Source organism: Danio rerio, chromosome 21 (assembly GCF_049306965.1).
Source record: "Danio rerio strain Tuebingen ecotype United States chromosome 21, GRCz12tu, whole genome shotgun sequence".
NCBI classification, from domain to species: Eukaryota; Metazoa; Chordata; class Actinopteri; order Cypriniformes; family Danionidae; genus Danio; species Danio rerio.
In genome coordinates, this window is record NC_133196.1 from 18,688,645 (window position 1) to 18,704,422 (window position 15,778).

A 15,778-nucleotide genomic window follows, 5' to 3' on the forward strand; every position below is an offset into this window, starting at 1 on the left:
TAGATTTGGTGTTTAAATGTCTATTTGCATTTTTCTTGCCCTGAGTTATTATTTACTAATGCATTAGTGTATATTTTTATTTTCTATTTAGTTTTCATTCATTCATTCATTCATTCATTCATTCATTCATTCATTCATTATTTTTGCCTGAATTTGGTCTTTAAATGTCCGCTTCCGTTTTCCTTACCCCAATTTATTAATTATTTACTAAGGCATTAGCCTATATTTCTATTTTATAGTTTTCATTCATTCATTCATTCATTCATTCATTCATTCATTCATTCATGTAGCCTATTGATAGAATGTTTTTGTCTTTATTATTACAATTTATGTATTTGAATGAAACTAAATTTGTGTTTTATTACATTTTATGTATTGATTCCGTTAAGGACTGCACAGTTTCTATATGGTGTATTTTGGGCAAAAAACTGAAACTTTTAGCTGGTCCAATTCAGCGTGTATGCGCTCACCACCTGAGTCACGCGAAAGCCGCATTACAGAGCCCTGCATCCCTCCACCCTTCAGAAAAACAACTCAGGGCCTAACTGCAGGATCCTCTAAAACTTTCACACGTCAGTCCTGCTCCCGCCTTAGGTCCATGCATTCATAAAGTACGTCTGCAGGTTATTTCTAATAACATTCATTGCGTATTTCTATGTTCTGTGTTCAGATACAGGCGTGTTTTTGAGCTCTCGGGGATTATTTCTCCTGTTCATCCGCGGAAGGCGACCGCGCTGGCAGGGGTTGTGAGGTGTTCAAGATGGCGGCGCCCTGTGGAGTGCAGTTTCTCTAACAGGTAAACAGGTTTATTAAACGATGTTTTTTGGGGTGACATTTTTACATCATCTGCATTGACAGTCGGGATGTTAGATGTGCTTGCTTCTCAGTATTTTACGTGCATTATAAAGTTTCTCGGGCGTTATTTCTGATTTGCAGTATGCTTGTCGATAATAAGGCTCTCTTGCCTGGGACTGTCTGTGAAATAATAGTCCCTATTGAATGTGACAGTTTCAAAACGAATCCTAACAAATCTCCCCGCGCGCATGCAGGCGTTTAAGGGGGAAGTTGAAATGCATGCGGGGATGTTTGGTTTGGTCGGCGCATTTTTTTGGAGACAGTCCCGCAGATTCTGGCCATTGTTCTCTTGCGCTGTTTACGCCAGTGGTCATTTCAACACACATCTGCTGTCAGTGCATGCAGATCAAACCACAACATCTCTCTGCACATGCCTGCGCTGTTATTTTGGGCCATGCATTGGTTGAAATACAGACATATGTTGTTTGCTATTTGCTGTCTTTTACGCCCATAAGAGCGGATGTTTTTGAACAGAATTTGTTGTGTGCATGCAAATCATTCAATGCAGTCTCCAGCTCTTACTGTATGATCATTGCTCGCCTGTTAAGTGTGTAAAGTCATTTAACTAGTAAGAATGACGGTTATTTTTCTTGATTAATTAAAATGTTTTTGCATTGTAATTTGCATATAAAATAAATACTTTAATGTTTTTAAATGTTTAAAATGTTTTTGTTATAGCTGAAATAATCACATGTATGATTATATAACATTATATATTAATGAAATAACATGCTTATTCTGACTTGTACTTAATAAAAGTATAAGTTAACATACTAAATTGTATAATTTTTAGTAATTGTTAAATATTTCTTGCTTGCAAGAATGTAGTCTTGTAGTAGTTAAAAAAGATAGTGGTGAAGTATAAAGATATAACGTACAAATTAATTATTTGTTGTGGCAGCACTATGATTGTTAAATACAGTATTTAATTATGTCATGAAATAAAATATGCCTGGCAATATTTTATTTGCATGCATCTGTATAAACTATTGTTACTCCCAGTTCTTTTTATTGGGCGTTTTCTATTAATCATGACAAAAAACTAATTATGTTAATAATCATATTTGGCAACACTTTATTTTGATGGTTCATTTGAGTATTAGTAGACTGTCTGCTTAATATCTGCTGATCTGCTAATTTATCATTAGATTGATTGGGATGATTCTGTAGGGAAGTGTATGTGCATAAAATATAAGAGATAATCTACAAGCATATAGACAAGCTCAATAATGAAAAAAAGATACAAATTAAATAAACAGTGTTTGATTGTTTTCTAAGAAGTCGAACTGTATTCAGTTGTACAGTAATTGAATAATCAAATGTAAAATAATACTGCATAGTCTTTGTTATATAAACAATTAAGTCATTATTCATCTGTCAAATTTACAATTTCGTAGTTCTAAATGCTTTTAAAGCCCTCACACAGTCATCGAGATGGTACTTTTTAAAAAAACTACATTTATTTTGTTTGTAACATGTACCTAATAATACTTAAAAAGTACAAATGTGTTCTTCATAGTACCATAAAGGTACAAAAGTGAACCTTAAAGGTACTAATGTCCACCTTTACAAAAGTGTAGCTTTTAAAAGGATACCACCACAGTGACAGATTTTGCACCTTTATTTCTGAGTGTGTAGACTTAGAATTCTTAAAAACTATGACTTGATTTAATATATAAAAACTAAAAGAGAAATTTGAGAAAAACTGTAAACTTAAACAGAAGTTCTTTAAGGAAGTTGTTTATGTGGCTCTAAACATGGCATATAAAGCTTCTTTGTGCTGTTAACAGCCCTGTTTTCCAGTTGGCAGACACAGCCACAGTTCGTGAAGAGGTCGTCCAGAACTTCATCTTATTAGTGTGTTTTTCCCCATGAGTGTGATACGTGCTTTTAGTTTGGGAGCTATGATTATGAAGTTAATCAATGAACGTCTTTGTATGGAACATTGAAGGGTCATTCTTGCTGTCACCTTTCCCTAGATGGTTTTCATCTTCTACTAAGATATCCTTAGAGCAGTGCTTTGTGTTTTCTAGCAGCTGTTTGTTTTGATGATATAATAAGGAGAAAGTGTCCACTTAGCAGTTGTTAGCTTCAGGTCTTGGGGACTCGCGTTACTCTCAAGATTAAGCTGGTTAATATGTAGGTTAAGACTATAATCTGAAGTTGTTGATATGGAGATGTGCAAGACTTTTTAGTATTAAATGCTATGAAAAGTATCTGTTATGTTTGGAAGTTGTTTTGCTAGTCTGTCTTCAGGTTTCAGCTTCAGGTCAGTTGATTACTGTTAACTAACATTCATGTTATGTTGTATAGTTTGTTTTAATATATAGTTGTTCCATCATCAACAAACATTTACATTTTTACTATGAATGCTGATTTAATGTTCAAAGTGTTGGCTTAAATGGGTAAATGTATTAAGGAAATGAATACTTTCAGTTTACATGCGCTTTTAATACTGTGCAAGAATAAAATAAATGCTCTACCACATCTAAGTGTCAACATTATAACATATTTAAATGCAATAAGTGTTAGTTATGATGAGCATAAACAACCAACATTTCAATCATTAAAAGTAAATAAAATAGAATTTTTAAGATTTTAAAATATAAATGACTAACCATTTAAAATCTTCTTGAAATATCTTGCATACATTACAGGTATATCAAATTATATAGCTGTTTTTAAATATTAGCCATGTTAATAAAGGCTTTTACATTTTTTTACATTGGCACGAGCATTGCCTTAGTGTCGGACCAGTGACGATATACAGTCACACCGCACTGCTTCGAGTATGATATTGCGTTTATGCAATGATAGTTTGACTGCATAATCATGTATATAAAAATAAAACAAATCAAACACGGAGAGTCTAAAAACCCTTTTGTATGAGGAACTACTTTCTTTGGCCATTCATTCACATCTGCAGCTGACGTCAGAACAGCAGAAACTGCTGCTCATTCACAACATTACTTTAGAGCTGGTATTTGAATGATTCCCTAGCGTAATGTTTAAAGTGATGAAAAAACAGGTGATTTTGCTCACATTTTACGATTATAACACTGAACGGCATGGAATGCCATCAGTCTACAGAGATTTCCCAGTTTCTCTCTGTTGCAATCAGGAGATCACAGTAATTAACCCCCGAAAAAGCCAAAAGCAAAGCAAACACTACCAGATTACTGTTGTAACAGGAGACTCATTAGAAACAGATGGCCATCAGTTTTAAGACTTTAAGATGAGTCCCATCTTACACTCAACACACACCAATTACTATGGTGTAAATACACCACTACAACATACAAAAGCAATACCAGTTTTATAATGTTTTGAACAGCTGTAGTTTGAAATTACGCTGTATTTTTCCTCCTCTAAGGGCTTATAATGCAGCCTTTGTTGTGGATGGACAACGTCAACCGTCTTTAGCCTGCTCGTCGCACTGTCTCTCAGAAATTAAAAAAATTTAAAATAGGCACTATCCTAAATAAACTGCATAGTTGCAATCTAAACAACTACATTATCGACTAAAAAAGTAGGTTATGTTCTCCAACAGCTGCAATATTTGTCAAACTGTAGTTTTCTCTGCTTGTTGCTGTATGTGGGCGGAGTAATACACAAGGTTGAAGAGGCTGGACGAGTACTGTTACTGGCAGAATTTCGCACGACTATCAACCAATAAGATTCAAGAACCAGACAGAACTGTTGTATATAAATAAAAATAATAATGTAAATAATTTGACTATAAATTATTTATTTTTATATTTTCCTTAAATAAGTATGTTCTTTGCATTTTTATAATATTACACTTAAAAATCTGCTTTTATTCTGTGTAACCCACATTTCGTTTTTGACCTTTGAAATGTGTAAAATACTCATGAAGTCACATTTAAATCCTAGAATCTCTGTAACTGAACCATACGTGCATTAACACCTATTTTAAAAGTAAAGTTTGTTTTAAAAAAGAAATTTTACAGGACATTAAGACATCTTCAATACTTCTTGAATTATAGACATGCAAACTTTGGAAGAAACATTTTTGAACCAAAAATCAAAAATATCGCAACAAAGATAGCTGAAGTTAATTATGTTGAATGTGTAATCTATTTTGACCAAATTGTTTAGTCAGTTCCCTGGTTTCATTAAACTGCATTCTTTCTTTGACTTTAACTGTGTTGATCTGGTGTTGTCAGGCTGGTGTGACAACTGACTTTTGTCATGTCTGTTTAAGAACAGGTCTGAACATGTGAATTATCAATGCTTAAAGGAACACTTTATTTAAAATAGCCTCATTTTACCAAGTCACCAAGATTTAAGCAGTTGAGTTTTACCATTTTTGAACCCATTTAGCCAATCTCCAGGTCTGGCAGGAGGACTTTAGCTTAGCTTAGCATAGATTATCATTCTGATTAGACCATTAGCATCTCATAAAAAAAAAAAGAGTTTTAATAATGTTTCTTTTTAAAGTTACGTTGTGTACTAAGACTGTCGTAAAATGAATAGTTGTTTTTATATTAGACAGGACATGGGGGAAAAAAGGTCTTATGCAACCATGGTACAGCAATAAGCTTGATTATCACAATGCCACAATGAGAGTATAGTTTCTAGCCATATATCGGTTTAGAAAGTTGCAACTTTTCATTTTCTGTCGGTCTACGTCCACGATGTTACTATTGAAAAGTCAAGCTTTTAAAAGGAAATTATCGAAACACATTTTTTAGCAAGATGCTAATGGTCTAATCTGATTCAGTGATCTATGCTAAGCTGAAAGTGTTCCCAAACTGCTAAATTATAATGGTAAATGGTAAAACTCAACTTTTAAACTCAAGGAGAGCTGTAAATAGAGCCTATTTACCAAAAAAGTGGAGTGTTGTTTTAAAAAAATGTTTGCGTTTCTTAAAACATCTGACCCTTTGATGGTAATGATATCAAATGTACTTCATAATGGCACATTACAACTTTTGTGCACCCCCCAATGTTTCTCTCACTCTTGAATTGGAAAGTTTACTTAAACGCAGAAACTGCAAGATGTTCTCATGAATATTTCATGGAGACAAGCACATCTAGAAAAGTGAAGTGATGTAAGTCTTCAAATGTGTCTTGCAGTGGTGCCTGGGGACTGTTTCGACGGGAGGCCCAGGGACCCCTCCAGGCTGGACAGGACACGGGACGCTGTGAGCGTGACGTCTGAGAGACTGTTTAAGAGACCCTCCACACCGTCATGTCCAGGGAACAGCTGAACGTGGGGGATCTTCTTCCCCTGTTGGAGACCTTTGACCTCCGCCAGCTGAACGAGATCAAGGGCCTTATTAATGAACACCTCAACACAGGTGCAGACAAAACTGCCTCTCTATGTTTGCATGACTTGATTTATAGTAGTATAGCTGCACAATATAATGCTTCAGAATGAACACCACAGTATGTGAATCTCCAAAAGACTTGCATCACATACTGCACAATGTCAAGTAGAGATCATACTTTATAGTAGGGCTGCACGATATTGGAAAAATCTGGATATGAACACAATTGCACCTTTTCATGGCTTGAATAGCCCCGTTTGGAATGAAATCATTAATTTAGATTTAGTGGGGTGATTTTGTAAGGGTTTGAATAATGTATAAAACATTAATAAATATAGTAAGCAAAAATTATTGCAATAGAGCAAAGAAAAAAGTACAATAATTAATAATAAACTAGTATTCAGGTACAGAAATTGAATAATTAAATGTCAATTGTAAAACAACACTGTGTAGTCTTTTCTGAATTAATATTTCAGTCAAATGATTCTTTAGTAAAGTTACAAATGTTGTACTTTTTGTGGTAGAAGGTTCTTGAAATGCCTTTAAAAAGCATGCCAGTGATAAACTTTCACTCTGTTATGGTTTTAATTTGTGGTTTGATCAATAATAATCCCAACTCAACATTGCATATCTTGCCATGTGACTTTTGCCGACATGCACATTGCTCAAATTATATATTGTGCAGCCCTAATATAGGTGACAAGGAATAACAGTTCAGAATTTGTGGATTAATAGCAAAGTTTGATAATAGAGTCTGAGTTTATCATTTGTAGGTTGTTACTGTATGAACAAACTTACTTTAGAGCAGGGATGTCCAAACTGGGCCCTATAGGGCTGTTGTCCAGCAAAGTTTAGTTCCGAGCCCAATCAGACACACTTGGGCTAGCAAATTGAGCTCTTACTGAGCCTTCTAGCTCTAGAAACATTCTTGCAGGTGTGTTGAGGTAAGTTGGAGCTAAAATCTGCAGAACACCGGCCCTCCAGGACTAAGTTTGGACACTTTTTCTTTACGACATTGAGGTATTAAAAAACAAAGATATTGGTAGCTTTTTACAAAGTTTAAAGGGATAATTCACCCAAAAATGAAATTACCCTCATCTGTTTTAAATCTTTATAAGTTTCTTTTTTTCTATTGTATATAAAATAAGAGGTTTTAAAAAATGCTGGTTGCTTTCACTCATTAACTTCTATTGTAGGAAACATTTTCTATGGAAGTCAATGGGTTCTAGCTACCACCATTTTTTGGATTTTTTTTTGTGTTAAACAGAAATAGGAAACTCAAATAGGTTTCAAACAAGTGAAGGGTGAGGAAAGGATTTTCAGTTTTGTGTGAACAGTCCCTTTAATTGCATTTTGTTTTGTACAGTTAAGACTATGCAGTGTTTCTTACAGTTTTTCTTAATTGTTTACACACATTTTCTCAAAGCATGTCTCATACTATCAGAACTCTACACACAAATCACAAAACACACACCCATTGGGCAAAACTCTTCAATTGTTCTGCAAAATTAAACTCTACATTCAAAACAATGTGATTTCTTCTCAAAATGATATTTTGTTTTCAAATGACACACACAAGCCATCACATGAATAGACAATAATAAGAACAGTTGAGCACTGATGTGCTTAATGTAAAACACTATGACCACTTCTTCTCCATTCATCATAATAACTTTCTGTAAGCCTTTTTTTGTTCAGTCTTACACTTACTACATAAGCCTACAAAAGTGCATTGTAAAATATTTCAGAATATTGTTTTTATACAAAACACACAAATATCAAATATATTTTACTGTATTTTTCCCACAAATACAGTGTGCACAGTGTTCATCAACCAACAACAAAGTTGCACATAACGTCGTCTATATATGCCATCAACAGAAGTATTTACTGAATACGGTTACAGTAAAAAAAAATGTTATACTGCATCCTCTTTTCTGTTTTGGTCTGGCCAAGCAGTGGGGGAAATGTCTTCTTGCATGGCGAATCCAGCCACGAAAAGCATCAACTGCTATAGCTTGGAAAAGGGGTATAAGTGTGTGTGAATTTCGGTCATCCACTTTTCATCTACAGGCAGAAAAAAAATTCCTCAATATGTTTGAGGAATGAAGAATATGGAGGGAGATAAACAACTAAAAACATGGGTTGGCAGTGAACCAGTTGTGAACCAGATGAGCTCTGATTTCTAAATTGCAATTCTGTGTGACAGGTGTTTGCTCATGTGATGAGTTAGTATGCAAAGTAGGGGCAACTGACTTAACAATTTTGAATGACAGTGTGTTCCTTGTTAAAACAAGAGATTTTCTGCATGAAAATTGTGCAAACTGCAGAGAATTGTGTGTTGTGTTTTGAATCTGCAATTTGAGTGTAAAGCAGGAATTGTGCTTGTAGTATAGCAGAATTGGTTCAGGGGGCTGGTGCATCAGCTACATGTTGTAGTCTTTGTGTCTGAGTAATTGTGTGTAAATAACTAAGAAAAACTGTAAAGCATAAAACATAAAGTACTGCTTATTTCATGTGGAACTTTTGTTGTATTGCATTATTTTTGCTTGTAATTTTTGTACTATAGTTTTATGCAGAGGCAGCCCCCTAAAGGTGTTAAAAAATCCAAACATATGAAATAGTTTTCATATCACAAAATATAAAGAAGAAAAAAAATATCACAAAGTCAGTTATTTTCCAATATCATGCATCCATAATTCTTTTTTCTTTTGAATGTTTTATTGCATGATTTAATGTTGATTTGTATTTTGCAGATCGAGGGTCCGTGCTGCTGAATGGTTTGGTGGATTATTTCCTGGAGACCAACTCTGCCCAGACAGTGCACATCCTGTCCTCAGTGAGGGAGCCACATGATAAGGTGACCACTTGAGCATATTCTCTGCATAATTTTCTAACCTAGTCTTGAACTTGCTTCACTGCGGTTTTGTTTAACTTACAACAAAGTACTGAAAATGGAAAATTACAGTTGAAGCTAAAATTATTAGCCCTCTTGAAAAGCATTTTTAAACATAAGTTTAATATCTTATTTCTTATAAATTATTTCTTTTATCTTTGCCATGATGACAGTAGGTAATATTTTAGTAGTTATTTTTCAGGATACTAGTATTCAGCTTAAAGGGCAATTTAAAGGCATAACTAGGTTAATTAGGGTAATTCCTTAAAATTTATAGCGCTTTTCTGGACACTTAAAGCGCTTTATACATTTGTGGGAATCTCCTCATCCACCATCATTGTGTAGCATCCACCTGGATGACGTGATGGCAGTCTTTGCGCCAGACGACATACCAGCTGATTGGTGGAGAGGAGACAGAGTGATGAAGCCAATTATCAAATGGGGATTGTCAGGAGGCCATGATGGATGGAGGCCAGTGGGCAAATTTGGCCAGGATGCCAGTTAAACCCCTCACTGAGCAGTATAGTGTCCCCTTCACTATACTGGGGTGTTAGAATCCACACGGACCGCAGGTTGAGCGCCCCCTGCTGGCTTCACTAGCACCACTTCTGGCAGCAATCCAGCTTTCCCATGTGGTGTCCCATCCAGGTACTGACCAAGTTCAGGCCTGGTTAGCTTCAGTGGGCGACCATGAGAGTTGCAGAGAGCTAGCTGCCGGCTGCTTGGTTAACTAGACATGTTAAAATAATTAAGCAAGTCATTGGACAACAGTGGCTTGATCTGTTGAAAAAGGAAAATATAATAGATTACAATTATTTAAAAAAAATGCATTTTTTTCCAGTCAAACTAACCGAAATAAGACTTTCTCCACAAAACTATACAGTATAATATAATAGGAAATTGTAATGTGAAGGCGATGGTGACAGTGAAGTGCGGATCCAAATGCAGGTTTTATTCAACAGAATGGTCAGGCAAACAGCAGTCAACACAGGGACAAAGAGGTATATGCAGATTATCCTGAGTTGTAAACAAATAACAGGCAAGTGGTCAGAAGGCAGGCAGCAGACAAGAACAAACAGTCAAAAAAAAAAGCGAGAGTCGAAACCAGCAACGAAAACGCTTCGGAATGCTCACAATTCAGTATAACAAGACTCAGCATGTGTGTGAGGTTTAAATAGTCCTGTAATCAGTCCGTGAGCAGCTTCAGCTGTGAGTGTTTGCAATCAGACAGGATCAGGAACCGGTGTGTGTGCACAGTGCATGCTGTGATTTGTAGTCTATGTAAAGGCGGATTTGTAGTTCTAAGTGATCTTTTCATTTATCAGCTATCTGCAGCCGCTGGTGATCGCTGGTGATCATAACAGAAATACTGTGAAAATGTCCTTGATCTGTTGAACATCACATGGGAAATAATGAAAAATTAAAAATGAAAAAGAATTCAAATGTCACCAGAGTAATCATTTTAGTAATAGTTAATAATTACAAGTAATTAAAGTAATTATTTTACCTTCAACTGTGTTTTTTCAGTTTTTGATAAGTTTAGCATGCAAACAACAGTTGTCAAAACCAGCCCTCTTCACAAATCCCTTTTTGAGCATTGCTGTTGCATGTGTAAATATAAATGTATTATAAATAATAATATAAAAATTATAATAAAGTAAATAATAATGGTAATAATAAATAGTACAGTTTAATAATAATCTTAGTAGTAGTTGTAGTAGTGCATGCGTTATTCTGGCTGATTTTTTTGGTAGATTTTTATACTAATGTTTGTTGCTTGCTTAGCTATATTTTTGTCAATAAAATAGGTCATGCTTTGATCATGTTTTTATATTAGCCAAGTAGCCCAAAAACAATCATGCATTAATTATTTTTATTGATGCACATATATAAAAATGGAAATTTGAAGTTTAGGAACTGGTTCAGTTATATTATAACTCATTGAAAAGAGGTTTGAGTTGTATTTTAAGTGTGAACATCCAATTCCCCCCACTCAAATCATACAAAAATGAATAAACAGCTATTAAATATATGAACAAATGAAGCTTGTCATCTCACCATCATCATTTAAACACCTGCATATCAGGATATCTTTAAGCAGTATTTCTATTTTCTATCAAAAATATTTAATAACAAAAATGTCTGATGTCAGTGAATACATTAGCAGCAGTTTTAATAAGTCTGGTTCATAATATGACTTGGATTTTTTTGGTCTCTTTCTCAGCACCTTTTTGATAAAATGAATGAATGCATGGCTAAAGCCCCCTGTCGCCTGCCCACCCTCACTCTCCTGGGGCACGTTGTCCGTAAGCAGCCATCTTGGATCCACAAGATCGCGCACTATCCGCTGCTGCTATCTCTCCTCAAATGCCTCAAGGTAAGCTTGTAGTGTGAACTTTATCTGATTTGCTGCTTGGTATTAGGTGAATGATTTTTGAAGGAAATACTTTGTTATAACTGCACACTAGGAATCTTTAAGCATTAAGTCCGCATTAATAGATATTAGTATCAGATCATTTGTGGCTTATGAGCAAATGTATAATGTGCTAAATGATTGAATTTTTATACTTTAAGGATTTATTTTTCATTACTAACTTAAGTATTACATTATTTACAAACCAGTTTTGTAAGAGTAGTTGTTGGTTTTTAAGATCATTCAGAATGAGTAAAGCCCTGGTCAGATTACACGATTTTTTTTATTGTCGGTTACGAAAGTATGAACTGTGTCAGATTATGTGAAAAAAATGTAAAAAAAAAAAAAAAAAAAAAAAAAAAATATATATATATATATATATATATATATATATATATATATATATATATATATATATATATATATATATATGTATTTATTTACTGACATGTTTACTGCTCCAAAATATTTTAAATGTTTCTCAGAATAAAATATATTGGCTGTGAAAAAAATCGCCTACTACTCAGTAGGTACTGCATTTGAATTTGAATTTACTACTCGACTGATAAAAAAAGTACATTCTATACAGTATGAATGCGAGTAGTATGAATGAAGCTCGGATGTACTACATCTGCCATTTTATCAAGATCACGTGACACACCTGCTTCATTCCCGTTGGATAGCGTAGCATCCATTGGATGCGCACTTCAGAATCTCGCTGGAAGTAGTAGGTCACTTCTTGCATACTGTTTTTTCAAATTTCTATAAATCTAGACATACTACTCAGCCCACATACTGTTTTTAATGTACTATATAGTATGGAAGTATGCAATTTCAGACAAAGTCATTGTCTTCGGAGCGGAAATAAGTTCTTATTTTTTACCCAGACATTTTAAAAGATTATATAAACAGTAATCACAATACCCTGAAACCGTGATATTTTATTCAAGGTTATCATACCGTTGGAATCGGTATAATTGTAACATACACGTATGATTTTTGATGTGTTACAGACAGACACAGATGTTGTGGTTCTGATAACTGGAGTCCTGGTGCTCATCACACTTTTACCCATGATTCCTCAAGCTGGCAAGCAACATCTCTATGAGTTTTTTGATATCTTTGGACGTCTGGCGTCTTGGAACCTAAGAAACCCAGGTATGAATAAATTACTGACTATGACTCAGTTATATACTATTTTTTTTATCTCTAAAGTACATTTTGTTAAAAAAAAAACTTCTGCATCAGTTTAGTCTTCAAGTCAAATCAGAAAAGTAAGTATGAGGCCTCTTAATGTTTAGAGTAGATGTTAATAAGCTGTATGATCTCTGCTCACAGGACATATACCAGAGGTTTATCTTATCCATCTGCACGCAAGCGTTTATTCACTCTTCCACCGGCTGTATGGGATGTACCCCTGCAATTTTGTTTCATACCTTCGCTCCCATTACAGTATGAAGGAGAACATGGATACTTTTGAGGAGGTGGTCAAGGTGAGCTGGCAGTCACGGTTGCATATATATGGTTTCATATTTCACCATTGTTGCTTATCTTGTTGTTGTTTTGCTTAAATACCTGGATGATTTTTATTTCTTGTTGCTTTTATTGCTCAAAAACAATGTATTTTGTGTGTGTATCATACCTACAGGGCTTGACATTAACACCCTCCAAATGTGGGTAGATTTCAACTGTGGCTGCTTAGACAGACAACCCCACCAGTCACTTTAAATATTTTTTCAATTGCCAGTGTTGCCTTGTCACTAAAAATTATAATTTTATTTTAATCGTTTGTCAATATGCGTGCAAATGTTATCTTTGAATCGTGAAGCAGCACGAGCAAAAGAAAGCAGGTGAATACCAAATGAGAGGATGATCAGGTGCACAGTGAGACTAACAACAGCTTTAATAGGAGATTAACTCTCCATTTATCTATAGTATAGTAACTGGTAATCTGTGATCTTTAGCCTGGGTAAACTACTGTGTATAGTTCTAAATACATGAATATATATTTTTTTAAATGTAAATGTTTTTTTAAGAAAATTTTTTGTTGAATAAAAAGTTATATTTTGATTGTTTTGACCCATTATTTGAAATGTGTGGCAAGGAATTAATTAGTTTGATAAAGCCAGAGAAAAAAAAAGAGGTTAATCCTTACTGTTGAGCCCTAAAAAGTCAAATAAAACAAATTGCAATGTGACGCTATGAAACCACAATTCATTTGCTCATGCTCATTGAGCAAGGTCACGACACACACAAAAAAAGGTAAATGACCGGGTAGGCATGTGGAAAACACGAAAATCTAAATCAAGTAATTTAAGCATGCCAAAGTTTAATTTATGCATATAATATACATTTTCCCAACATCAAAATTGTGGCTAGTGAAATTGGCGAGTGGCTAGTAATGTTGAAAAACTACTAGCCACAGTGACTGGTGATCATAAATTAATATCAAGCCCTGCATAATTTTAAGTTGAACAGCTTTATTAATTCCTTAAATGGATTGATAAAGTTATATTAATGAATGTAATGTAATCAGCCAATATTTTTAACCAAATACTCATGCATATTCATACAAATATACAATACAATGAGCCAGTACCTAATTGTGCTAATTTCTTCATGTAAACTTTTAGATTCCCCTTGTTATGTATTGATCAATTGTTAAAAAAAACCTGCATTAAAAAAACGTTTTATAGCTAGTCTTATTTTTCAATGTGTATAAGTAAAATACTAAAAAATACAACACATAGACACACACATAACATATAAAAAATATTACAAACTAAACAAATGGTTATGCAGATGGAATCGCAATTTCAAACAATATTATTGAATTTTGTTTTATTTTTGCAATGGCAAAGAAGTATTGTCTAAAGCCATTAGTCTACTTTTCAGTGTCACATGATTCATCAGAGACTATTGTAATGAACTGTAGTGAATAAAAAAGTTCAACCATGATTAATAAATATTTTTCTCCAGAAATGACAAATTAGTGCTTGAAATGTACTTCTGCATTAATTGCTATTGTTTATTAGTCACAGTGTCATTCCAGTCGAATATAACTGATGGTATTTGTGTCTGTGTTAATAATGCAGCCCATGCTTGAACATGTCAGAATACATCCTGAATTAGTGACCGGAACCAAGGACCACGAGCTTGACCCCAGCCGGTGAGACATTACTGACTCATGCCACTCATTGCAGAACATAAACCACAGTCATCAGCCTTCATCCCTCATATGGTCTCTTTTCTCCAAAGGTGGAAGAGATTCGAAATCCACGATATAGTTATCGAGTGTGCCAAAGTCTCTCTGGACCCAAAAGAGGCGTCCTGTGAAGAGGGCTATGCCAGCATGCCTGAGCATTTCTGTGCTCATCTACAACAACGTCCGGCTGATTGCACTGCCAGTCCGTATGGTGACTTCCACAGTAGCTACGGTAACAGCCTCTTCCTGTCTCAAATTTGGCAAATAGCAAAATAGCAGTGATTCCAGCCTTAATTCATCATAAGTGATCATGTGTTAGGACAGTAGGTAGTCTTCTCTGGCTGTTTTAACTAGTGGTTGACTGATATATTACCAAGGCAGGTTTATCTGCCCATATTTGTAATTTTTCCAATATCGGCGTCAGCCAATAGGTTTTTTGTGTTTTTCTGACTGTTCTGAAGTATAAGAATGTTCACTTTAGACAATTTTAACCCCATTTTCAAATTATTTAAGATTAAATTACATTTTTGTTTATTCAAGTGTAATTATCAGTTAAAATAAATAAAGTTATAGCTGCTAAATATCGGCTGTCTGCCACTCTGCATTCCAATATATTTGCATTGGCCTTTAAATAACCCATATCAGTTTATCAATATGGTTGTACTATGTAAGCAATATGATCAAATGGGTTTTCAGCTAGTTTTGGAAGCGGCCATAATATGTTAAGCTTAGAACAATTTGGAGCACGTTTACACCTGTATTTTGCACTGTCCATTTATGATTTGATTAAATTAAATGCTAATACAAACAGACCAAGTTCTTCCTTACACGTTCTTGATCTTCATTTATTATAAAATTAATTTACTATTTCCTAATGTTGTGATCATGAGGATTACAATACAAAATCAGTGCTTTTTGACAACTCATAGCTTGGCACAGCACAGCATCTTGTCCTCAGAGCCATCTTTATCATTTGATTTCTGTGTAGACCTGTTTTTGCCTCTTGTTTATCATCTCATATGTGCACATATCTGTGTGCAGGGCTAAACAGGCAGTGATTTAGAAACAGGTGTTAATCTTTTTCAGCTGATGTGCTGCTTTGACACCCTATTAAG

General features: G+C 34.6%; 1 protein-coding gene across 1 annotated transcript in view; it reads left to right on the top strand.

Moving 5' to 3' along the window:
- The first annotated feature begins 762 nt into the window (after nucleotides 1–762).
- tsc1b (TSC complex subunit 1b) overlaps nucleotides 763–15,778 on the top strand; it is a 37,470-nt gene continuing 22,454 nt past the window's right edge. Inside the window, 8 exon segments of the mRNA NM_001282392.1 lie at nucleotides 763–796; nucleotides 5,956–6,179; nucleotides 8,906–9,009; nucleotides 11,270–11,422; nucleotides 12,472–12,616; nucleotides 12,797–12,951; nucleotides 14,554–14,627; nucleotides 14,717–14,895. Of these exon segments, the coding sequence (NP_001269321.1) occupies nucleotides 6,071–6,179; nucleotides 8,906–9,009; nucleotides 11,270–11,422; nucleotides 12,472–12,616; nucleotides 12,797–12,951; nucleotides 14,554–14,627; nucleotides 14,717–14,895 (919 nt within the window). The 5' untranslated portion in view covers nucleotides 763–796; nucleotides 5,956–6,070.